Source organism: Bidens hawaiensis, unplaced genomic scaffold, assembly GCF_021521415.1.
Source record: "Bidens hawaiensis isolate Kalapana, Puna unplaced genomic scaffold, B.hawaiensis_p1.1 tig00010344_1, whole genome shotgun sequence".
Lineage (NCBI taxonomy): Eukaryota > Viridiplantae > Streptophyta > Magnoliopsida > Asterales > Asteraceae > Bidens > Bidens hawaiensis.
Window position 1 is genome coordinate 66,204 of NW_027491784.1, and position 26,909 is coordinate 93,112.

Genomic DNA, 26,909 nt, shown 5'->3' on the forward strand with positions numbered 1-26,909 from the left:
AAATACTTAACGACGTTAAGTGTTTTTAACGGAGGTTCATTGAGAGAAAAATAGTCGAAAGGTTGAACCGTTGGCAAAGCTTTTTAAATGTGAGATTATTATCGGCCAATACATAAAATATGGGATTATTTATTTCCAATTTGCCATCCTTTTGTATGATGAGTGTTTCAATTAAGATGAGTTAGAACAACATACCAAAGAAAGTGTATACTTGTTTGGAGCATGGCAAAAATATATATAGTTAGAAACTAACGTTGACCCTGATATTATAGCCTGGGTTGTGTATTTAGACAATAACATCGTCTCATATTAAGTCTTACTTTTGGAACAATGGCTTGCATGTTGCATATTATTGTTACAACATGTTGGTGTTGTACTTTGTTTTCTGAAGCAAGAGCAAGTTGTGAACACGGGAACCCCTTAGAATATCCGCGCGGGGGGGGGGGGGGGGTGCGCTCAAACATCTAATGCCATGTCAATCACATATATGAGTAGTGTCAAGAGCCTTCATATGTATGTAAGCATGTAACATTATACACACACAGGCTACTTGATTGTTGTAATCGAAGCCCATTTGACAGACTCAATAGGATAAGAAGACTAACATCTCGTTTTTGAACATCCTAGTAACTAATAATCCAAATAGAAATGTAAACAAGTTTCATTCAAAAAGGAAAAGTAAACAAGTTAAGTCACTAATGAGCTCCTTAAGATTAACTCACTAAAAAGCTCAAATAGAATCGAGTTAAAACAAACTCAATACATCAAACTTGACTAGGTCGAGTTTACTAAAGAACTCTTCTATTTACATACACTTAATAAATATTTTCTCACAATATAACATAATATACTAGTTATCACTATCAAGGGTGTAAATGAGCCGGCCCGCTTGCTAGCTACTTGATATTGACTCATAATAATACTCGAATCCGGCTTAAATAATAAATGAGTCCGAGTCCGAGCCCGAGCTTCACTTATCGCAAGCCTAAACAAGTTTCTGCTTATATAATTTTTAGCTGACATATTCTATATATATTTATTTAATAATAATTTTTTATATATAAAACTATGATAAAAAACAATTAAATAGTATATATTACGTTGCATAAAAATTTACAATTTAAAAAATCTATAAACAAATAATAAAAAATATAAAAATAGTCTTTACGAGTCTGTCAGTTCGAATCCCGATCGCACTCAGGTTTTTCGTCCCACCGTGTATTACGCCAGAGAATTCCGCTTTTGTGGCGGCACGATAACTGTCAAGTGGCAGTCGACAGTATAATTTTCCGAAGAACATAAAGCCAAACACTGAAACCAACGTGGACCCGATTAAAACAACCTAAAAAAACATTAAAAAAACTATGAACTCACATCATATTATTAATTATTAAATTATTAATATTATATATGATATTCAAAAGAAATGGAGTACCGAATAAAACGGTTTAACACATACCAAACCTTCAAATACATTCATCAAATAACTAACATAACCGTTTCCATAACAACCTTTCCCGCCTTAAACCACCGTGGGCCCGGTTTTTCCGTCACCGGAGATCGAGAGAGAACGAACGGCAACATTTCTCCGTTTGTCGCCGATCACTCTCTCTCATCTCCACCATCACAAACACACACGGGGCGTTGACAGCTTCAGGGAAACATGTTCTAGGTTCTGGTTCTGTTGAACCCGTACAAATCTCTTTTTAACATTATATTAATTTTTAATTATTATTATTAATATTCATGCATACGTAGAAATTTCAACATCAAACCCGTAGAAAACCAAGACTGGTCGTCCGTCCGTCAAAATTTTCCAAACCCGTAGGAAAAAAAATATTCTGAACAATTTAAATGCGTAGAAGAACTAAAGCAGCAATGAACACGAAGACGCTTAAGTTCCGACACAACCAGCCGCCTCTGCGACCGACAAACATGTTCACCACATCACAAAAGCCACAACAGTTTCAGTTTCATCGGACAAAGCCCAATTTGTTAATAATCGGGCTTCTGACGTCAGCGATCGTGTTGTTTTGTTGCTTTTATTATAGTAACTATGTTAAGGTTGATGAAGGTATGAAGCGGTATCGTATAGTGATCGATGGAGGGAGTACTGGGAGTCGGGTTCATTTGTTCGAGTACAGGATTGGTAAAGAAGGTGTTGTGTTTGATTTTGGCGGGAAAGGCGGGTTGAATTCGATGAGAGTGGGGCCGGGGTTGTCGGCGTTTAAGGATGATGAGGGTGGAGCGGGTGAGTCGGTTATGGAGCTGTTGGAGTTTGCGAAAATGAGGGTTCCGGAAGAGGAGTGGGCGCAGACGGAGGTGAGGTTAATGGCAACGGCCGGGTTGAGGTTGTTGGAGGTGAGTGTGCAGGAGAGGATATTGGAGGCGTGTCGGAAGGTTTTGAGGAGGTCTGGGTTCGAGTTTCGGGATGATTGGGCTTCGGTTATTTCAGGTTTGACGGTTTCTGACACTGACGTGTTAATATAATGCCGAGTAAAGTTTTGGTTTGGGATTTTAAGATTTCGTGTCTGACACGTTTAAGACATGTTTATATTCGTGTCAAAATATTTTTAGTATTTTTATTAAATATAATATATGACTTGTTAGTAAAACGAAAAGTTAAACAAGTTTGGGTTTGGGCTTTTAACGGTTTCGTGTCTCAAACATGTCGACACGTTTAAGACATGTTTAAATTCGTGTCTAAACAGATTAAAGACATGTTTATATATTTTTAGTTTTTTTTAAAATATAATATATGCCCTACTTAGTGAATGTTATGATATGACTTTATACAATTTTATGGATTTTTGTTTCAATCATGTTAAGGATTATATGTTAATTTTTGACACGGACCTGTTAGCATGACACAGAGTTAAACAAGTTTGGGTTTGGGCTTAACAGTTTATTCTCTTAAACAGGTTGACACATTTAAAACATGTTTAAATTCGTGTCCAAATAGTGTTAAACATGTAGTTAAAACATCTGTTAACTACATGTTTATATTTTTAAAATATTTTTTAGTTAAATAAAATATATGCCCTATTTAGTGGATGTTATGATTTGATTTTAGACTTTTTTGAATTTTTGTTTTAATCATGTTAAGGATGTATTTATTATTCAAGATTTTTATGAACTTTTGGCAACTTTTGTTTCGCTACATATGTGATATTATCGTGTCGTGTAACCTGTTTCTAGACAGGTTTGTGTTCGTGTTAGGAATAGAGACATGTTAATGTTGTTTATTATTGTTAGTGTTGCGAATTCATGTTAATCGTGCTTTCTTTATTAGGTTTATGAAACTGTTTTTTAAAAGTATTTGCAGGTCTTTCTTTTTGAGAGATCTTGCAACATGATGTAAATTTGTCTACTGAAAAATCAACGTAATGCGAGTTTTTTATTTTTTATTTTTTATTTTTTTATTTTTTTATTTTTTTATTATAGGGTCAGATGAGGGATTATACGCATGGGTTGTGGCTAATTACGCTCTTGGAACTCTTGGAGGCGATCCTCATGAAACAACCGGAATAATTGAACTCGGTGGTGCATCCGCTCAGGTTTTTTTGTCTATTGTTCATGAAAAAAATATACATTTAGATGCTGCAATATATAAAGAAAGAACACACAGAATAATTGTTTAAACGTGTCGCGTCTAAAATATTCAGGTAACCTTTTTCTCAAGTGATCCAATACCTCCTGAATATTCAAAGACGATTAAGTTTGGAAACGTCAGTTATAGTCTTTACAGCCACAGCTTGCTCGAGTACGGTCAGGTAAAATTCCAAAAATACCCTTACGACATAACTCTATATATATATTATATAGACTAGGTTACTTCCCTTTTAATAACAGCATATATATATATATATTGTTACCTTTAGACATAACTATAAATTTGTATCACATTATGAAGTTTTTTGATGGAATATTATCAATTATGTGACAAAGTTATGTATAAAGTTTTAGACATAACTTGCATTGTTATTATTATTATTATTATTATTATATATTTTTTTTGTTGCAGAATGTTGCATTTGACTTGATTCGTGAGTCAAAGTTGGCAAAAGTTTCAAACCAGGGTATGCGCTTACGCTCTTTGGCTCGTAGTTAGTTAGTAGACGCATAAAAAAAGATAAATGCGTTAATTGTGATTACAGAAACAATATTCTTACAATAATAATCTAAATATTTAAAATAAACGATTTAGTACGTTAAATGCATTAAAAATAGACTTTCGAGTTTCAACCATTTTAACCTTTTTCCCTTTTAGCCAAATCGACCCATAAGTATGCAAACGGGTCAAAACCGCCACCTCTAGATTTAACTTATTTAAATTTATGTTGTTACAGAAACTTTTGGTAGCAATGAACCTATGGATCCATGCTCCCCAAAAGGATATGAACACAACTTAATAATAGAGAAACCTGAGCAACCATCTATTTTACGTGCAAGTGGCAACTTCTCTGAATGCAGATCCGCGTCATTGACGTTATTGCAGAAAGGCAAAGGTACAAGTTTTTTTTTTTTTTACCATTAACATATTCTCTTATTTGTTTGTTTTTTTGTTTCAAAAATAGATGAGTGTGCTTATGATCAATGCTACATTGGGTCGACATTTATACCGAAACTCGAAGGAAATTTTTTGGCAACTGAGAATATCTTTTATACATCTAAGGTTATACTACTTATCCTCTATATTGATCTAGATGTCAAACAATATGCGGGTTGGATAACGGGTCGGGTTGATCAGAAAAAACACATTTGGGTCCATTTGTATTAATTTCCTAAACCTTACTAATAGGCCTGTAAACGAACCGTTAGGTGAACTGTTCATGAACCGTTCGGCGGGAAGTTCATTTACTTAATAAATGAACGAACATGAACAGAAATTTGTGTTCATTTAACTTAACAGGGCTCAAGCTCGACTCGTGAGTAATTTTTCAAGCTCGAGTTCGGCTCGTTTGTTATATACATATATATATATATAACTTTTTTTAAGTATATTAATAATTATAATTTTATTAATATAACATAATATATATTATTTAGCTCTATATATTATTAAATAATTTTTTTTATTTATTCAAATTATAGGCTTCTCTTGCCTCGCTAGACTAATTAAGCTTGGTATGTGGAGCTCGAGCTCGTTTAAACTCGGCCCGGTTTTGCGTGTAATAAAAACAAAAAACAAAAAACCGGACCGAACTGAATTTATAGATTTTTAAATTTTTTATTTTAAATAATTTATAAGAATTGAATAAATATGTAACTCAAATTTTTAGCCAAATGTATAATAATCACTTGGTTAATAATATACAAAATTATTTACACCCAAATTTATGATTTCCTACCAACATTTTGTTCGGCCTAAAATTTTCAAGCTCAAATGGCAAAAACCAAAAAAATCAAAACCAAAACGAAATAGAAGGGTTTCAAAAATCCAAAAACCAAAGTTTCAGTTTTGGTATTGGCTTTAGCCCAAAACCGACCCAAACCGAACTGTGCACACCCCTATGGCCCAAACCAACCCCCCGTTTCGCTTAAAAGTTAAAAACTTTTCTTTCAGTTTTCTTGATCTTTGTTTGTTTGTCCATATGTTTTCTTGTAGTTCTTTGGATTGTCACCAAAAACATTTCTTTCTGAGCTCACAGCAGCTGGAACACATTTCTGCCAAGAAGACTGGTCAAAGTTGAAGTCAAAGTACCCGAAACATAGCGACGAAGATTTGCATCGTTACTGCTTTTCGTCTGCGTACATTGTTGCTTTACTTCATGACAGTCTCGGAATTGCATTTGACGATAAAAGGTACATTAAACACCTTTGAATAATATTACAAAAAATGTTTAAACTCGTTATTGTGAGGGGATAAGTTAATAAGTCACAAAGTTGTAACTTATTAACTTATGAAAAAAGTTATAACGAGGTAAAATAAGGAATCCCAAACACCCCCTAAACACATTTAAATAATATTACAAAAAATGTTTAAACTCGTTATTGTGTGTTATTGTGAGGGGATAAGTTAATAAGTTACAAAGTTGTAACTTATTAACTTATGGAAAAAGTTATAAGGAGGTAAAATAAGGAATCACAAACACCCCCTAAACACGTTTAAATATTATTAAAAAAATGTTTAAACTCCTTATTGTGTGTTATTGTGAGGGGATAAGTTAACAAGTCACAAAGTTGTAACTTATTAACTTATGGAACAAGTTATAAGGAGGTAAAATAAGGAATCCCAGACACCCCAAACACGTTTGAATAATATTACAAAAAATGTTTAAACTCGTTACATTGTATTATGTCTTAAACAGGATTGCATATGCTAATCAAGCAAATAACATTCCACTCGATTGGGCATTCGGAGCCTTCATATTGCAAATCATGAGTGAACTAAACATCAAACAAACAATCCCGGCAAGCACTACACTTAATGAACATTCGTCAATACTAGGTGGCGTGTTTTTCGTCATTTTTATGTTGTTTACAATATATTGTGTGTCAAAATGGAGGAAGCCTAATGTAAAGACGATATTCGATCTAGAAAAAGGAAAGTATATATTTACACGAATAGCTAGACACTCATAGGGGTCGGTTTGGTTGGTTGGATGGACAGCTGGAATGGAATGAACAAGGTAATGTATTGGTGATTACATTACATGTGTTTGACTGGCTTCGTGATTTCCGTTTGATGAGTTGAATGATGATACAAATGATATCAAGGAGACGGGTTTGTTGACGGCATAGCGGGAGTGATTTTGGGTTGATCGTACGCAGTGGGAAACCGATGTACTTTAGCATTTTTATTGTCGATTGTTTCTTCGGCTAGATGTGTACATAAGGTGCTTAATTTCGTGTTCTAATGTACAAGTACATGGTATCATTAAAAGCGTTTTGTTTCGTTTATAAATACCTAAAAATCATTTTTGGGACAAGAACTGTGCGCTTGTACAACGTGCTTGTAAGATAAAGTGAGAGACACCGGTGCTGCTACATAACTGTTTTATGTATCATAAGAACAGTAATTACAAGTTATTGTCATTCTCGTAGTTTTCTACTTAAAGTTACATTCATATATCCTTTATATTCACATAACTCTTAAGAGCAACAATTACAAGGTATGGTGTTTGTGAAAATGATAACATAAGCTATTAAATTTTTTACTTCCCATTATACGTTGTTGTGGCTGGTTTAGATTTATAATTAGGGTTGATTATTGAGTACCTGTATAAGACACGATAAGATCTGTTAATCAAAAAAATATGGTATTTGATTTTTTTTTCTTAAATAATTGAAATTAGCAGGTTTGACTCCATCATTTTCCTTTATTGATACATTAAACTTAAAATTGTCTTTATAGACATGACACATAAACACAAACATAGAAATAGCATATCAACCACAATATGAAAAAAAAATAATAAGAAAGGTAGAAAATCACCTTTTTAGGAATTGTTAATCAAAACTACGTAGTTTTGATGGTTTCACATAAACAGCCTCATACTCACTTTTCTAATTTTAAATAATATGTAGTAGCTATATGGGCTATAGACATTGAGTGTCTAAAAAGACTATCACACATAAAATAGATAGTAAAAGGAGGCATTCATTATATATTCTACCTCAATGAAAAGACCAAAAAAATTGGGGTGTGCATGGATATCTTTCTCTTGTGGCAAACTATGTTCAATTTCCACATACAACACTCTAGGAGATGCATGGATGACTTAATGAAAGAATATTGAGGTTTTTGTAATTTCCTGTTCAATCCTTAGGGTGTCCGAGTTTTACAATCAGTGAATTTTCAAGCAGGTGATTTTTCCCTGTAACTGTAGATAATTTGGATACACTTAAGGGCTCTGTACGTAATTCTCTGTTTATTTTTGTTTTTTTTCTTTTCGTGAAAGGCCAACGAATCCTTCAAATAGGCTATTGGCTAAATTCACTACATCGGGATACATTCGTCTTTCATTCGGGGAAAAACCCTCACATAAAGTCCACGCACGTGAACACTAGCCCAAATGTATGACAATGCACTGAGATAAAACTCATTAAGTTCAAGGATCCAGCTAGTTTGTATTTTTTTGTTTTTTATCGAACATCGACTTTCATTAAAAAAACAAAAGACGCAACTAGCAAGTTGCTAGAGGCCCGAGCTACAAAGCAACAATTATAAATGAAAATTACACAGTCGGTTCACGATAAGGACTTAAACACAGACCTATTTATTTTTGATCCATGGATCTAACTAGTGAAAGCCACATATTCGCCGAGTCTCTAATCATCACCAGCCTTTGAAACTAAATACTCGGGATGGAAATCAAATTCAAGTCACAAGAACACACAAAGTCTCTTTATTACCACTCGAACAAAACAAAATAATAAAATTATTTTATGAATTAATATTTCTAATTGGGTCACACTCATACCCGAAATCAAATAACCGAACATGTTTCAAATCGATTATGTATAAACCGGTTTTGAACCGATTGAAACCATATGTCCGGAACCAATTGTATTTTCTCCATAAAAACCGGTTAACCAAACCGAAACCGACCAATACCTGTCAAAACCGAAACCGATTGAAACCTGGTCAAGAAACCGGTTTTAATCCAAAACGAAACCGATTATAAACCGGTTTTGACTTTCGTTGACCAAACCAAACCGGTTTCGATCCAAACAAATAATAATAATAATAATAATAATAATAATAATAATAATAATAATAATTTAATGAATGAATATATCCAATTGGGTGAGTAGTCTCATAAATGTTCCAACCGTTGAACACAAATCTCCAAATTAATGAATTAATTAGCGTCAATTTCGGACGAAATAAACCAAAATTGTTTCTCACCCAAATTCCATCCTACAAAATCAACAATCTTTTCACCAAATCGAATCAGTGTTAATCGAGAGATTCAAACCAAACCTCTCGATTTCACCACCCAACGCCTTCTCTTCTCAATTCTCCGCCATCCTCTCATCATTTCCCGCTCAATTACCAGGTATCCCATCTGATTATTATTCAATTATTCTTCAATTCGGTGTTGGGTGTTTGTTGATTTGGTGTTTGGTTGGTGGGTTTTGAAGCGATTCGGTTAATTCAGCTTCTAGGGTTGTTTTTTTATTATATTGGTCAAAAAGTCAAAATTAACAGCTACTATCCGAGTATGATTCAATTGGGTGTTGGGTGTTTGTGATTATGGTGTTGATTTGGTGTTGGGTTGGTGGGTTTTGAAGCGATTGGGTTAATTCAGCTTCTAGGGTTGTTTTTGATTATATTGGTCAAAAAGTCAAAATTGAATCCGATTATGATTCAATTGGGTGTTGGGTGTTTGTGATTATGGTGTCTATTTGGTGTTTGGTTGGTGGGTTTTGATGGAATTGGGTTAATTTTGAGCCAATTGTTTCAATCCAGCTTTTAGGGTTTTATTTGCTTTTGATGATATTGGTCAAAGCTAGCATTTTTTTTTGTTTAAATCTGTTGTCGATTTGGTGTTTCGTTGGTGGGTTTTGAAGCGATTGGGTTAATTTAGCTTCTAGGGTTGTTTTTGATAATACTGGTCAAAAAGTCAATTGACATTTATTATCCGATTATGATTCAATTGGGTGTTGGGTGTTTGTGATTATGGGTTCTTTGGTGTTGATTTGGTGTTTGGTTAGTGGGTTTTGAAGCGATTGGGTTAATTTAGCTTCTAGGATTGTTTTTGATGATTTTGGTCAAAAAGTCAAAATTGACATTTATTATCTGATTATGATTCAATTGGGTGTTGGGTGTTTGCGATTATGGTGTCGATTTGGTGGGTTTTGAAGCAATTGGGTTAATTTAGCTTCTAGGGTTGTTTTTGATGATATTGGTCAAAAAGTCAAAATTGACAGCTATAATCCAATCATGATTCAAGTGGGTGTTTGTGATTTTGGTGTCTGTGGTGTTCATTTGGTGTTTGGTTGGTGGGTTTTGAAGCGATTGGGTTAATTCAGCTTCTAGGGACTTGATGATTTTGGTCAATATTGATATCTTTAATCCATTTATTATCCGATTATGATTCAATGGTGTGTTGTGTGTTTGTGATTATGGGTTCTTTGGTGTCGATCTGGTGTCTGGTTGGTGGGTTTTGAATCAATTGGGTTAATTTGTGCCAATTGTTTTAATCTCGCTTTTAGGGTTTTGTTTGTTTATGATGATATTGGTCCGTCAAAGTTGACATTTTTTATTCAATTCGGTGTTTTTTTTTGGTGATTATGTTGTCGATTTGGTGTTTGGTCGGTGTGTTTTGAAGCAATTGGTTTAATTTCAGCTTCTAGGGTTTTGTTTTTGATGATATTGGTCAAAGTTGGCAATTTTTTATTCAATTCCTTGTGATTTGTTTGTAATTGTGGTTTTCGTGTTGCCGGTTTGGTGTTTTTGCGGTTTAATTTGACGCAATCGGTTTAATTTCAGCTTCAAGGGTTTTGATTACAATGATATTGATCAAAACTGACATTTATAATCCATTTGTCATTCAATTCCTTGATTTTTTTTTTTTGTAATTATGTTTTTTGTGTTGCCGATTTGGTTGAATTTGACGTAACCAGTTTAATTTAGCTTTTAGGGTTTTGATTATGATGATATTAGTCAAATTGATAATATGATCTCCCTTTGATTTAGGGGTGTTTATGGTTCGGTTTGGGTTTTTTGAAAACCGAACAAGAAACAGAAAGTTTAGTTTTTGGATTTTTTGGCCTAGAAAATTTGCCCAAGATAATGAATTCAAGGTAAATCATTTTGTTAATAACTAATTTATTACACGCAAATGCAATTGGTGGGATCTTCACTGGGTATGAATCGTATGATTGATTGATTGATTTATTACATGCAAAACGAAAACTGAACCGTAAATTCAGTATATACAAAAACATAATACCAAACCGTCGGTTTTTGCTTCTGTTCGGTTTTTTTTCGGTTTCATGCACACACTGGCATATCACATTTGCAATTATTATGCTTATAATTATTATTATTATTATTATTATTCAGATTTTTCTTTATATTTTGCTAAAAGTTTGTTGCTTTTTTACATTTGTTTTTGGGATCTATGATACTAAAGAAGACCAGTACATGGATGCTGACTTTTTAATAGTAAATTCGGGTTGACTTATGCTTTCTAACGCGGCATTGAAGAATTCGTGGGTTGACCAAAATTAACTATATTTTGAATTTGGTACAAAATTGATAATATGACCCCTCTTTGATTTAGTCTTCAAGAATTTATATAAATAAAGAAAATCAGTATTTGGATGTTGAATTTTTAATAGTATTATTGGTTTGATTTCGTGCTTTCTAAAATTGCAATTATTATGCTTATTATTATTTAGATTATATGGTTTTTTTATTTTTTTTATTTTGCTAAAAGTTTGTTGTTCTTTCCATATATTTTTGGAATTTAAGATATTAAAGAAGACTAGTACATGGATGTTGACTTTATAGTAGTAAATTTGGGTTGACTTTATGTCTTCTAACCTGCCTGCATTGAAGAATTCATGAGTTGACCAAAATAATTATATTTTGAATTTAGTACAAAATTGATAATATGACCCCTCTTTGATTTAGTCTTCAAGAATTTATGATAATAAAGAAAGTCAGTATTTTTTAGTAGTATTCTTGGTTTTACTTTACGCTTTCTAACCTGCCTGCATTGAAGTATTCATTGGTTGACTCTTGATTTGAAGATCTGTTGCTCTTTTCATTTTTCTTCATACATATATGATAATAAAGAAGATCAGTACATGAATGTTGAGTTTTTCTTAGTAATTGTGGGTTAACGATAGTTTTTTTTTTAATACGTAAACAGGCTTTGAATTTAGATTTAAATGGGTGATCAGTTGACTCTTGATTTGAATCGCTTGGTGAAGCCTGTGGGCGGGGAAACCATAAAGAAGGCAGAGGAGATGGCGGGCCCCTCCAACTCAGTAAATGAAAACGGGCCCACCGATGTTGATGATGAGGAAGAACCTTTATTATTATTAACAACAGCAGAATGCCGTATTTGCCAAGAGGAAGATTCAGTTGATGCTTTAGAGACACCGTGTGCTTGCAATGGCAGTCTTAAGGTAATAATAACAATCCATACATTTATTATATAATTTATATTCACTATATTTATTATTATTAAGTTTTATGTTTATGCAGTATGCTCACAGGAAGTGTGTCCAACATTGGTGCAATGAAAAAGGTGACATCACTTGTGAAATATGCCACCAAGTAAGCTTCCGTTCTAACAAGTTTGAAACTTTTTAAACTTTCGTCGGTTTCGAATTTATCTGTTGATATCTTATATTATGATTTATGAATTATTGTTATGCAGTCTTATCAGCCTGGCTATATTGCCCCCCCTCCCCGGCCTCGTTTGGAAGAGACCACTATCGATATCGGGTAGTCCGTTTCTCTATATTTTTTTTATTAAAAAATGTTTTTTTTCTTATGTTCAAAAAGGAACTTATTACTTCCATTCTTTTATTGACTTTTTTTTGGTTATTTGTTAGCTTTTCTTGCTTCAGGTTACTAGATTTTTTTTATTTATCGTTTGTTTTTTTATTTATCTTTTGAGTTTTTAAAAACCGCTCGGTTTTACCATTTGTGCTTAGAGTTTGAGCTTAAATTATTTTGTTAAGTTGTTATTATACATTGGAAAATTGGATTTAAATAATCCCACCTTTAATGGATTGGCCAATAATAATCCCACCTCTGGTATTTCCCGCTGGCAGTCCCACCTTTTCAAGGTTTTTTGTTTTATGATCCCCCGTTAAAAATAATTAACGGGGTTAAGTTTTAGCTGATGTGGCTGGTGAGTTGGCAGTGTCATAATCCTACATGGCGAGTGACTTGGCATTGTCCATTAATTACGTTGAATACCCACCCTTTTAACCCCCAAAATTAATTGGTTGAGCCCTAATTATCGATTGAATCCCTCACCCACGACAAACTCAGACCACAATTATCGATTGAATCCTTCATCAATCAAACCCAGATTCAAGAAAGCCACCATGAACGACCTGCTGACCATCGGACCCGACCCCCACCTCCAGATGCAACCCATCCAGCTTCAAACACCAAATCCTCACCACTAATATTAATCCCAGTGATCCCCCACCACTGGAAGAAAGCCCTAACCCTAATTACATTCAACTCAGCGATTCAAGTAGGTGGCGAGGTAGTTGTCCAGCGGGAGGATGAGGCGGCATGGGCGGCCGAGGTGGACGACGATGAAGATATTAGGGTTAGGGTTTGAGGTCGTAGGAGAGGACGTCCGTTGGGAGGAGTCTAATTAGGAAGCCGTGGTATGTCAGGACAGAGTGAGCCGTGGGGAGTGAGTTAGGGTTAGGGTTTGTGGATAATACAGAGATGATGAAGGTGAAGAAGATGATGATAGATTTGGACATGGTGTTTACAGAGATGAAGATATTATTATTGTTATTATTATTGTTGGGATAATGATGAAAGGAAAGCCAAGTAGGAAAATAAAAATATAGGTAAAAGCCATTTAGGAAAATAAAAATGCCAAGTCATTAGCCACATCAGCAAAAACTTAACCCCGTTAATTTTTTTTAACGGGGGATCATAAAACAAAAAACCTTAGAAAGGTGGGACTGCCAGCGGGAAATACCGGAGGTGGGATTATTATTGGCCAATACGTTAAAGGTGGGATTATTTAAATCCAATTTTCCTTATACATTTGGGCTAAAATAATTGCGTTACACCACTTATCAAATTTTTATAAATTACTTATCATTCAAAATTAAAATAAAAGTCTGTAAATTTTGGTCCGGTTCGGGTTTTTTTGGTTTAAATTACATGCAAAACCAAAACCGAAGCGAAAGATTGTTTTTTACAAAAACATAAAACCAAACCGGTGATTTTTAATTATTGTGATATTTAAATTACATGCAAAACCAAAACCGAAGCGAAAGATTGTTTTTTACAAAAACATAAAACCAAACCGGTGATTTTTGACTTCAGTTATATTTCTTGTTTCTAAGTTTCATTTTTTATGTTATTTTAATTATTGTGATATTTTTAGTGGCGGATGGCAAATTTCCGGGACACCAATGGATTTGAACGATCCGCGTCTCTTGGCAATTGCTGAAGCTGAACGTCAATTTCTTGAAGCCGAATATGAAGATTACAATGCATTGAATGCCAGCGGAGCTGCATTTTGTCGTTCAGCTGTTTTAATTGTAAGTCTTTGTTATATTATAGTTTTAAGTTGATAAAATTGTTGAATAAAAGTTATTAAATGATGTTTTTTTTTTTTTTTGCAGTTAATGGCACTTCTGCTACTACGGCATGCAATAACTGTGCCAGAGTCTGAAGGAGATGGAGATGAAGACGCGTCTACTTTCTTGACGGTTAGTTTTTTTTTTGTTTTTCTGTTTTTTCTCGTTTAAAACACATGTGGCGCTGGCAAGATGGGCTGCTTGAACTAGCCGGGCCAGTTCGGTCTGTAAACGAGCCGAGCCTGAGCCAAGGTCGGCTTGTGGCTTGATCATTAGCTGGGTCGTTGGCACGTTTAAATTGAAAGTTATTATTTGGCCCATTAATATTTAAAACAGATCACTCAAAATTTTGATTCAAAATTATTGTTTTTATATACATCAATATGTGTAAAATAAAAAAATTTAAAAATTTAAAAGGTTTTAAAAATAAATGAGCTGGCTTGTCTTGGTTTGTAAACAAGCCGATTCTGAGTCCACCCTGACTCGGCTCGGCTTGTTAGCAGCCTTAGTTGAGCAACGAGTCAAATGAACTCAAATTGTAATTTGTAAATGTTGTGTTAGATTTTTTATATGGGCTGAAACGATATTAATTGGGCCGCTTTAAAAATTTGTTTCTTTTTATATTGAGCCGAACCGTTATTTCAAAAAAAAAAAATTTTTATTTGACCCATTTCATTAGTAAACGGGTCGAAATTACCACCTGTATTGAACCGTATTATCTGACTAATAATTAATTATGCTCTATTATTTTTAGCTTTTCTTGCTTCGGGTTGCCGGGTTCCTTTTGCCGTGCTACATAATGGCCTGGGCCATCAGCATCTTGCAACGTCGAAGGCAAAGACAGGTGAGTCTACATATCCTTCAAAAACAAGCTTGTTGACCGTTTGACTCTATACCCATTTGACCCGTTAGTAATAACCAAAAGATTTAACTTTTTTTTCGAAACGCAAAAAAAGACATTTAGCTAAAAGATGAAAAAGTCAAACGGGCCAACTGTTGACCATTTTGTTAAACCGAGTGCATTGTTTGCGACAGGTGGCTGCAGCATTGGCGGCGTCACAGATTGCTTTCGTATTGCAAGCGGGCCGAAGGCGGGGCCTACATTTTGCAATAGCCGCCTCTGCAGGCCCACCGCCAGCACTGGTATCCGCGCAAGCTCCAGCAGCTGCTGCAACTCCCGCTGTCGTGATTCCACCGGAAGATATGGTTTGATCATATTACCGAAAAGCCGCACAAGGAAAGAGAAAGAGGGGGAGATAAGACTCAAGAAATAACATAATATTGTTGTTGCAACTTTTTCTGTTTTTCTTAAGTTTATTTTTTTAATATTTTCAAGATTCTTGTTTAGTAATTGGTGTAAAATTGTGTTTATCATAAGCTAGTTGTTATAGGCATGAATCCTTTTTCTCATTTTGAATGTGTTTTCTTTTGTTAAGAACTTAAGATGCTCTAGTGATTACACATTGTTTTTTGACAAACGAGTGAACTGCGGTTTTCGATTTTTCGTTCATGTGGTTTGTTCAAATTTGTCGTTTCAGTTCAGAAGTTTAAAGATTGCTATTTTCATTGCAATTTTTGTTCTTTTCGTTAACATATTTTGGACTAAGATGACATGTTTTAATAAACAACAGGGACGGAAATCGCAGTGAAAACGAAACCTTGTGGACGAAAATTGCAACGTAATGAATTGTAATGAATTATTATGGATGAAAATAGTAATTTTTTAACTTTCGGACTGAAATAGTAACTCTGAACAAATCACATAGACAAAAACATAGTTCTCTCCTTGACATACCAAGAGAGTATAATTTAACATTTAAATTGAATGAAGTTCATAACAAATCATTAATAATTTTTAACACATAACCACTTTTAAACATAGATTTGTGAGCACTATGTTTTATACTTGTACTGCTGTACATGGTACTTGCTAAGTATAAGAGGAATTAGTGAAAGAGTGAGGTAAACGGTTACTCAAGCATCTTATGTAATACAAAAGATACGTGTTTTATGTTATTCTTGCGGTCTTCTACTTGAATTGTTAAATTTCGGTAACCCTTTTTCGGTAGGTGGTTGCATATCCGTCTCGTCTGACACAATGTAAACAAAAATAACATGTTACATAAAAATTTTAAACAAAAATAACATGTTACTTGAAATTGGTTGGATTAAAGTTATTCAATATTAACTATTTAACTATCAAATCATAGGCCTTTTATGGATACAAAAAATAGATCTTCACTTCCAATGTTAAAATATAACGAATGGTGTAATTTCTCTTTTTAAGCTTGTTCAGTAATTTCCAACTTTCTTTTGAACGATAACTTAATCTACTTCTAACAACTAAGATGTCATTGGGACAAATGTCATTGGTTATAACTTTTTTTAATCGTTTTATTTTTTATATGCACACGTATAATTATATTTAAAAAAACTCAACGTAAAAAACAAAAGGTCATCTGAATATAAGTCTCATTAAAGCTCACGAGCTTGATAAGTGAAGCTAGGGCTCGGACTCGTATATTAAACAAGATTATTATTAAGCTCAAATTCATTTAATCCATGTCATATTCAAGCTTTTAGCAAGCCAATCTCAGACTTCCTACGAGCGGCTTGGGTCGCTTATACCCGTAGCCCTCTCTTATATTTTCGTTTTGTGTAATTAATTCGTAATTCAAACACTCTTGGTCTTTTGTTCCAATGACATGTGCGTGATGGTTAAGGTTTGGAATTCTTGAGGTCTCGGATTCGAAACCTGACTCAAAGGGTTGTTCTATATTGGTGAGTTTCTTTCATGATTTAGTTCCTAGATGGCTCAAACAAGAAGCATCAAAATCAGTATATAAACGTTGGCATCTTATCAACGAAAATTAAAACCGATTTATGATTGGTTTTGGTTCGGTTTGAAACTGGTTTCTTGATCAGATAACGCATGGTTTCGATTCGGGCTTTGATTGGTTTTTGCCCGGTTTTGATAGAAAACTACAAGGCGGTTCTGAACCTACTGTTTCAATCGGTTCCAACCCGGTTTCTACATAATTGGCTTCAAACCAGTTCAGTTTCTATTCGATTTTCGGGTCGGCTTTATTAACTGGTATATTTGCCCACCCCTAAACTCGGATATAAAAGGTAGTTAAAAAAAAGTCGTGATTTAAATATTAACTAAAAATGTAAAAAAGGCTTATTATACGATTGTAACGATTATAGTTACACGGCCCAAGTAATAAGACAGGCCCAAATAATATCACACACAGCTAGCTCGGGCAACAGCAGACCCCTAAATATAAATAGATTATTATTATTATCATTAACCACAGCCTCCATTCAGTCAATAATAATAATAAGCTGCCGGCCGGAAAACAAAAACAAAAATGGTGCAACGGCTGACTTACCGGAAGCGTCACAGCTACGCCACCAAGTCTAACCACACCGGGTTGTCAAAACCCCTGGTAATTAATAATAAAAATAATAATATTATTCCACCTTTTCTAGGGTTTCTAGGGTTTTGTGTGTCTGATTTCAGCAATTGAGGATTAAATCGGTTGATGTTACCATTCGGTGTTTGTGATATGTGATTATTAGATTATTATGTTATTGATTTTGAGATTTAATTGAATTAATTTAGTTTTACTGATTTCTAGGGTTTTAAATGTTGTAATCATATGATTTGGTGTTTGTGATTTGTGTAATTTGTATAATTATGTTTATCGATTTAGGAGTTTAATTAGATTAATTTAGCTTTATTATGTGTTATGGTTTTATTTGTGATTTTAGCAGTTGAGGATTAAATTGTTTGCTATTTATTGTTTTGTAATAATTGTTTCGAGATCGGCTTACTAAAAGCTTAAAATGACTTGAGATCAGATTAGACTTAACTAGTTTTTTTTTTAAATATAAAAATGTTTATTTACATTATAATACTAAATGTTTCATATAAAATAATGATGGAATTAATTAAATATCATGTGTTAGTTGTATGCAAGTTTTATAGTTAAAATGTAGGCAAAATATTAGCATAAATGGAAGTAAAATGTTTAAAAATTAGATTGAATTGATGTTTTGATTTTTATAGGTTTTTAAGTTATGGTGGTGTAAATGAGCCAAGTTGCTCGTGAGTCGCTAAAAGCTTTAATCGAGCTGGAGCTCAAATGAGACTAAACTAGTGTTTTGAATATATTTTTTAATGTGTAAACATTTATTTACACAATTCCAAATTTTATACATATAAAATGGTTAAGAATTTAGGAAAATAATAAATTTAAGCTATATACAAAAGTTACAAAAAAAAAAGTATAAATGTAAGTAAAATGTTAACTAAATTATAAACGAGCTGTTTACGACAAGTTTGATTTTGAAAAAATATTTATGAGCTGGTTTTGATCTTTATAATTAAAGCGTGAAACGATTCCAGACGACAGTTTTTATAGCTTTGTATGTGCATAATCTCAGCATGAAGAATAAATTGTTTGTTTGGTTGATTTGTGATTTTTAGATAATTGTGTTTTTTTAGAAATTTGTCATATAATTGGTGTTTGGCTTTGATAGGTGGTAAGCTAGTGTACCAGACTACCAAGAAGAGGGCAAGTGGACCGAAATGCCCTGTTACTGGGAAGAGAATTTAAGGGGTATGATTACTTATATTACCGTTTATTGATTGTTTATTTCTGTAGTTGTTATATATTTTTTTTACTTTTAAGATTGAATTGAATGATTGCCAACTGTTATCTGTTTATGTTTTTTTTAAAATTCTGGTATGTTTATGCGCTGTTTGTTAATTTATCTTTTACTTTCATTAGCTGGTGTCTATATAATGGATATGTTCTGTAGTTCTGTTTAACAAACATATAGATAAAAGGTGCTTACTGTTTAGTTCATTCTGGTGTGTTATGATGAAAATTTAGTCAAACTGTTAACTTCTGTTTTAACAAAGATATCTCGTTTTGGTTGGCTTGGCGAGCCAGCCTTGATGTTTAAAGGTTTAGATTTTTGTTGGAGCTGATATTTTAATTTCTACCTTTTTTTGTATTAAACTTCGTAAAATTGATAAACATTTACTTGGATAGAAATGCAAATACCTAACTTTATATGGTTTACCCGATTAGTTACTTTTCTTTAATGTTGCATTAGATTTGTGGAATTTTTTTATGAACTACTTAAACACACACACTAATAACATTTTTATGTCGGTTATATAAAGAGCTTGATGGTCCGAATCGTTATATGTTGGTATTTTGAATCTAAGTTTAGTAATTATCATTTTACTGTTAAATAATCTTTTAAATATTTTAGATGGAAAATGTCTTGTCGCTAACATAAAAAGCAGATCATTTCGTGCCACTTATGGATTTTTATTGTATCTTGAACATGGCCAGTTGGTTGGAGAGGAATATTGCATTTTGTCTAGGACTGCTAAATGTTTTTAAATATGCTTTACGTGAAAAAAAATTGTTAACATTTGTCATAATATATTATATAGATTCCGCACTTGCGACCTGCTGAATACAAGAGATCCAGATTATCTAGGAACAGAAGAACTGTTAACCGTGCTTATGGCGGTGTGCTTTCTGCAGGCGCTGTGAGGGAAAGGTATTATTTCATTCTGTTTTTAATCTTTACACGTCAACATATTTTGGCATCGTCAGTTACATTTTATTTCAGTTTTTTGGGTTTGATAGTTGTTGAAGTTTTTATTTGATTATAATTTCAGGATCATTAGTGCGTTTTTGGTTGAAGAACAAAAGATTGTGAAAAAGGTGTTGAAGATCCAAAAGGCGAAAGAAAAGACTGCTTCCAAAGCTTAGATTTTTCCCGTAAGAGTAATTTTGGAGTTTGAAGATTTTGAATCTGTAATCTGTTTGTTTGATGTTTGGATACTTTTATCTTGTTGGCAATCAAACTCTATTAGGATCTTGTTTGGTTTCTATGAATTATGTTTTTTGGGATTTGTTTAATGTTGTGTTTACTTCTAAGTTTGTATCTTACAACTTAATATTCTTAGTACTCATGATAGTACCGTTATCGGTCTCAAAACTCTTGATCCTGAAAATTTCAAATATATGGATCGATTACTAGTTCAGTACCAGTACGGTTATCGATACTTTGTGTAAAATTCGGAAAACACTGGTGGTGTACAGATACTGAAAATGCCAATCCTTAGGTAAGAACTTGAAAACACCGAAAATGCCAATCCCTTGGTAAGAGCTCGAAAACGCTCTTACTTATGATGTATGCTTTACTGTTTACATAAATTTAGTTTAAACAAGTGAAATAACTTGTTCTTGCCTTTGGCTCGGTTACAGTTTCTGAGTTTAAAGAAAACCTATGTTATGTTGTGGATATTAAAAAAGAAAGACAGAAAGGGCTTACAATGATCTTGGTGATTGCATCAATAGTAGACGTAAAATGACTTAAGGTTGTTAGAATTGATGAAACTTTATTTAGGTGACAATGACTTGACTATAATAGTATGGTTTAAATGGGATATAGACCCGTTAGTTAATATTAAACTAGTGGTATATTTTAAATAACCAGTAATAGACGTGCACAAAAAAACCGGTTCCGGAACCTAACTGGTGGAACCGAACCGGAACCGGTTCCAGTTCCAACCCGGTTGGTACAATACCCGGTTTGGGTATTTTTGTACCCGAAAATCGTACCCGGTTCTCATATTTGTATGTTAGTATCAGTTCCAACCCGGTTCTTAATTGTAACCGGTTCGGTTCGTACCCGGAAAAACCGGTTCCGGCGGGTTTTTTTTGAAGAGTCAAACAAAAGTCAAAGTAGCCGTTGGAACCGGTTCCAACGGTAATATAGCCGTTGGAACCGGTTTTTTAGCCACCAATTAGCCGTTGGAACCGGTTCCAACGGTAATATAGCCGTTGGAACCGGTTTTTGATGCCCAAACCTATATATAACTTGTTTTCCACCACTAATTTCACCACCAAACTCAAAAACAAACTAAAATACTACTCCTTTAGCAAACCCGTTCCGTTACCCGACCATCCAACTAAATATTATTATGGCACCCATCAAAAAAACTAACAAGAAGGCTAAGAAGAGTGTTTTTGTTGCCCCTGTTCCTGTTACGGAGGACCCAAGGGTTGTTACGGTAGTCAACCATAACCGCAACCAAGACATATGGAAGAATTGAGATTTGATTGTGGATGACGAAGGTTATCAAAACGCTCGTTGCAAACTATGTGGTTCAATATTAAAGCACGATTCCAACTCTACTTTGAGAAAACATACCGCCGGTCTTTACTTGTGCCGCCGCATTAAACCCCTATTGGAATGTTAATGGGGTTGAAACAACGATTGAGGAAATATTCGACAACTTAGGTATGCACGAGATTGACCCGAAGTTGTCGACGGAAGCGAAGGACAAGTTCAACAAAAACCTTCAAGACCTTTATGACCATTATTTTCAAATGTATGGTCCAAGCACGAGATCGTCTTTTGTGAAAAAAACAACTACTAGTAGGCCGTGCAATGACCCACTTATAAACTTGATGAATGGGATTCGTGAATCGGCATCTAAGAGGCAAAGAGGAAACACACCAAGTAGCGAACTTGGTCGATATAGTGGAGCAAACTATGTTGAGGGCGCAACGGTCGACGAAATTCGCAATATTGATTTGTTGGCTTGGTGGAAAGGTAAACAAAACGAATTTCCCATTCTATCCGCCATGGCTCGTGATTTGCTTGCCGTACAAGCCTCAACGGTTGCTTCTGAATCGGTTTTTTCTCTTAGTGAGAGGGTGTTATCTATGCGAAGAACAAAACTAACTCCCGAGTCTCTAGAAGTTTGCATTTGCCTAAAGGACCATTTGGATGCGGTGGATCGTGTACAACACAAGGCGAACTTTGAAGACGAAATACCAATAGAGCGTCATATTCATGATGAGGAGGCGGAGGACGGGGTTTCTTCCGATAACGAAGACGAGGGTGAAGACGAGAATGAAGACGAAGAAGAGTTGTAATTATTTGTTTTGGTAAAATTATTTGTAACTTGTTCAACTAATATTTAGTTTTGATTTGTTTTATTATAATTACTTTTGTTACTCATGAATAATTTTTGTTACTTTTTTAATAACGACGAACATTTTATTTATTTAAAAAATAACTATTACAAACATTATTAAAACATAAACGATACTAAACATAACAACTAAAACATAAAAAACAAAGTCCGTCGTTTTAATCCGTGAATACTTATTTTTGGGTTGTAGAGCCGGACGACTCTCCCACTTCCGTTTTTTTAGCTTCCAAACTTCTTTTCTCTCGACAATACTTATTCATATGTTTTCGTAATGTCGAGTTGGACCCTGCTTTAAGAAATTTCGAGCAATATTTGCAACGTGCCAACTCATGTGAGTCGGTCATGAGACACAAATCATAATGAACCAAAACATCGGGGCATCTTGTTGTTTCGATCACCATAACAACGTCATCATTAGTTGTCATTTGTTGTCGGTTTAAGGTTAATTGTGGTTTGGAGTGTGTTTTATAGTTTTGGAAGTGGTTTAACAAGTACACAAACAAACCTTGCTATTTAGAGTAAAAAAATAACCTATTTATAGTTAAAAAACCGGTTCCAACGGTCAAAAACGGCTATATAGCCGTTGGAACCGGTTCCTAACGGCTATGATATTTAAATTTCAAAAAAAACCGGTGGAACCGGTTTTTACGTAAAAACCAGTTCCGGTTCATACCCTACCCGGTTCTTAAAAGTTAGCATATCTGGGCATCGGTTCGGGTCGGGAACCGAACCGGTTCTTGATTGGAACCGGTGCCATTTTACAACCCGGTGTGAAAAAACCGGTTTCGAACCGGTTCGGGTTTTCCAGTTGAACCTGATTTGTGCACCTCTAACCAGTAACTCCCATTGTGAGAAATTAAGGGTCACGCTAGTTGAGCAATAGTTGAATAAACTTAGTCGTTTGTGTTCAAATAAAGTGGAGATGTTAAATTGAACAAATCGAATTGAAGATGTTATAGTTACAATCTACAAATGTAGTTGAGGTTGTGTGTTTAACTTCTTTGGTTGTAATGTTATTGGTTAGAAACGGGTACAAGAAGCCTTGGATTGAATGGGCCAGTTGGAACATCTGAAAAATGGAACTTTGGTACGCTAGGGCGTACGTTGATTGGTAAAGTTGTGGGAATTTTCACATTCTCGGTTGTGAAATTTAATATATTGTGGCCATATGCAATTGTGTATATATTAGCGGCACTAATTGGTGGTGGTATAATATTTTAGGTAGCGTTTCATAGTAGAAGGAAAAGGTTGAAGATCAAGCGCTCGGGATGTCAACATACATCACATGAAAACAATAAACAATAATAACAACGACTAACCAATCTCCATAGACGGAAACAAAGACCAATCCGGAGAATCCTCTTCTGGAAACAGAGAAAAAAAGGAGAATCATTTTCTGTTATTTGAGATTTGAAATCAGATTTGTAATTAAACCTAATTAACTTTGTAATTAAACCTAAACCTAAACTTACTATCACTAACATTTCCTGGAAGCCTCAATCATACGCTCCACCATTTGCCCCAAACGTAACGCGAAAGCAAATCTCCCCAGCGTCATTTTGAGTTTGGACGACGTTCTGACGTTTCGAGATTGGACTGCATTCCTGCATATTCCTCGGTTATCAGATATCCATCCTCTTCATTATCTCTCTCAAATTCTCTGTCTCTCTAATTCCGTATGTATCTTCCATACAACTTGTATGTACCATGTTTTAAATTTGACACGCTCTGTAACTGTTGATTATTACGATTTGTGCTTCCTGATTTGTGTTTATACAGTTTGTTAGTTAAAAATAAACTGTAAATCGGCTTGTATGTGAGCTTCATAGATAACTGTGTTGAATGCTATTGCAAAGTATGAGATCCTTAAAAGAACTATATCACGTCTTTAAATTTCCTTTCCTTTGAGCCATAATTATCAAGGCGAGGAATGATGTCTTGATTACTATCAAATATAAGTTTAGCCATGTGGATTTTGCAAACACGTCCATGGAGATTGAAGACAACATTTATTCAATAATTAGATATCAAAACAGAACAAAGATTTTGGTTTTGCACCATTACCTTGTATACTTGAAGATGAAATGCATGATGTGTGTCCAACAAGTTTGCATGATTTAGTTAGTCATAACTCAGTCAACAACTTTTCATGTTAAATTTCTACTTCTTATCCAACAATCACCCTTCATCCTTTAATACTTAATTGCAGTGCATTAGAGACACCAACTTAGTTCTTCACGCTTAATTACATTGGGATTTTTAAGTATATTGTTACACTTTACATCTAAACAAAGATGTATAATTTTCAAGGCAATTAGTTGAGAATTTGAGGACCATAGGTTTCCAAAATCAAAAACCGAAATCTTTCCATTGATCCATATTTTGCAACGGAAACATAGATCAAGAGACCATAGGTTTCAAAAATCAAAAAACATTTCCATTGCTCCATATGTTGTATCTTGAGATCATAAAACAACCATATGATGCTAGTGGGGAAGATGAAAATAGAGTTCCAAATGTCTCATTCTCAAAGAGTATATACACGCCAAGATGCTAGTATGAAAACTTTTTGTTGATTTGCAATATGAAATTTAGAGAGTTTTTAGAACAAAATGAAGACCATTATTTATATCAAATACTTAAATTTTCTTTTTCACTTTTCTCTCTCTAAAAAATCTTTCATTCTCTCACATTCTATGATTTTCGGCCAAAACTTAAGTGTTTAACGCACCTTATTTAAAATCCAAACTCACTTGTTTTGAACTTATACAAAGGACAACAACTTGTAGGTAAACAAAGTCCACATGAATAAATTGTGAGAGACAGAAAACACAATTTTTGCGGTAAGCCATGATTGGTAAATGGCAACACCAACATAATTGAATGACTAAACACGTTAGAATTTCCTAGCACATACCAAAAGATTAAAAATCACTGAATTGCCACCGCACACGATAGGCACACTAGAATAATTAACGACTTAAGTTAACCCCATCCATCGTGGGTAGGGGAGGTGGTTCTTACGTTGAACCAGTTAAACCGGATTTCACACAGCAAGCGATTTTTGTCACGTGACGTCAGGTAAAATTTGAAAAATTTTTATTTTAGGAATGTAGTGGTGTTGTAGCCCAAAAACCCCACCCCTTGTCGCCCCACTTATCGCCCCCGAGGGGGGGGGGGGGCATATTATAAAGTTATATAATCACACCATTTAAACCTCATATTTTTCCAGATGTTTTTTTTGGCCGATTACGACAAGTGTTAAGTTTTTTTCTCTCTCTTGTATATGACTTTTAAAACATTATATTTTTATAAAACTTCAAATACATTGTTACAACGTACATATTTTCATATTTTCGAAAGCGCTCCAAACAATACGGTGTCGGGTCAATATTAATATTCGAAGGTAAATCAACCCAAAATACTAGTACCGTACCGAACGATAGTATTGATCCCAAAAAAATGCAATAAGTGAGTGCCGAATTGGTACCAAAATTGGCTCGGTTCAGTATTGGTACCCAATAATATTTGCTCATCACTATAAGAACCTGTGTACGTATTGTTACAGTTTTACACATGCGGCGTCAGGTTGTTCCACGATTCAATGTCTTTGCTGCAATGCTATGGGCATGTTCACACAAGACGTCAATTTTTTTCCGCAGTTTACACTCAAATCGGCTCGACTATTATAAATAAAAGATAATCAAACAAAATAAAATCGTGAATCTTCATTATAAATGCATAAATAAAATGCCATATGTCTAAAATTGTTTTTTACGGGTTTTCATTTTTTGAAGCTTAACAAAAACATCATATAGCATACATGTCTTTTTCAATGAAACAACTACAACTATCGTTTAAATTCTCATAACTCATTTGATTACACAAATCAGACTTTACGTAAAAGTATTTTCAACGTTTGTGGTGACAGGTAATACGATAGCTAGCCTCAATAAATGATAAACCAATCAAAATGAAGTTGGTGAGCAAACCAACGTATGTAGAAAGTCGGAACATTTTCTTTAAAGATTAAAACTCTTATAATCCGTTGAACTCACCTAAAAAATTACTTGGACAATAGTAACATTTTTTAATAAGTTAAATGTATATTGGGTTGAGAGTTTTGGGCTTTGAATTAAAACTTAGAAATAGATTGATTAGACACTTGGTCTTAAATTTGTTCCAATTAAACTTAAACTTAGTTATTTATATACATTTATATAAATAGAAATGTAAATTTGTAAATTTATTTTTTATTATGGCCGTTCTCGAAATTTCATGGTGGTCGTTCTCGAATTTTCATAGGGTCTTTTTGGCGTTCTCGAAATTACACAGGGGTCGGTGGGGGTCTATCGAGACTTTAACACGTATATACCACTAAAAACATTCTCACAAGGGTCGACCGACCCCCTACTCAAAGAGTAGCTACACCTCTGATTATCTTTTTCTAATGATATTATGTTCTAGTGCTTCAAAGTGATATTTATCTAACTCACTTTGACCATTATACTCTTAATATGTTATTTATCATTCCATTACTTACATATATTTATTCGTTTTGAATGACAGTGACTTTAAATTACACTATTCTTCTATACAGTGACTTCGACTCTCAACA

At 34.1% G+C, this 26,909-nt stretch overlaps 2 protein-coding genes and 1 pseudogene across 3 annotated transcripts; all 3 read left to right on the forward strand.

The window, feature by feature from the left end:
• The first annotated feature begins 1,854 nt into the window (after positions 1–1,854).
• On the forward strand, positions 1,855–6,886 carry LOC143534825 (putative apyrase 6). Its single transcript, XM_077029224.1, has 8 exons — positions 1,855–2,455; positions 3,445–3,557; positions 3,666–3,773; positions 4,025–4,079; positions 4,350–4,508; positions 4,578–4,675; positions 5,609–5,805; positions 6,312–6,886. The coding sequence occupies exons 1-8, from the start codon at positions 1,855–1,857 to the stop codon at positions 6,583–6,585; spliced, it is 1,605 nt and encodes a 534-aa protein (XP_076885339.1). The 3' UTR covers positions 6,586–6,886.
• Positions 6,887–8,755: 1,869 nt separating this feature from the next.
• On the forward strand, positions 8,756–15,696 carry LOC143534789 (uncharacterized). Its single transcript, XM_077029196.1, has 8 exons — positions 8,756–9,005; positions 11,832–12,090; positions 12,170–12,241; positions 12,345–12,412; positions 14,058–14,214; positions 14,299–14,385; positions 15,008–15,097; positions 15,289–15,696. Exons 2-8 carry the CDS (start codon positions 11,851–11,853, stop codon positions 15,463–15,465), a joined length of 891 nt encoding a protein of 296 aa, XP_076885311.1. The 5' UTR covers positions 8,756–9,005; positions 11,832–11,850; the 3' UTR covers positions 15,466–15,696.
• A 1,862-nt stretch (positions 15,697–17,558) lies between these two features.
• LOC143534790 (large ribosomal subunit protein eL34-like) lies at positions 17,559–20,197 on the forward strand (annotated as a pseudogene). The gene is made up of 4 exons (XR_013135606.1): positions 17,559–17,702; positions 18,799–18,878; positions 19,730–19,839; positions 19,961–20,197. The product of XR_013135606.1 is annotated as a large ribosomal subunit protein eL34-like (transcript).
• Positions 20,198–26,909: the final 6,712 nt, after the last annotated feature.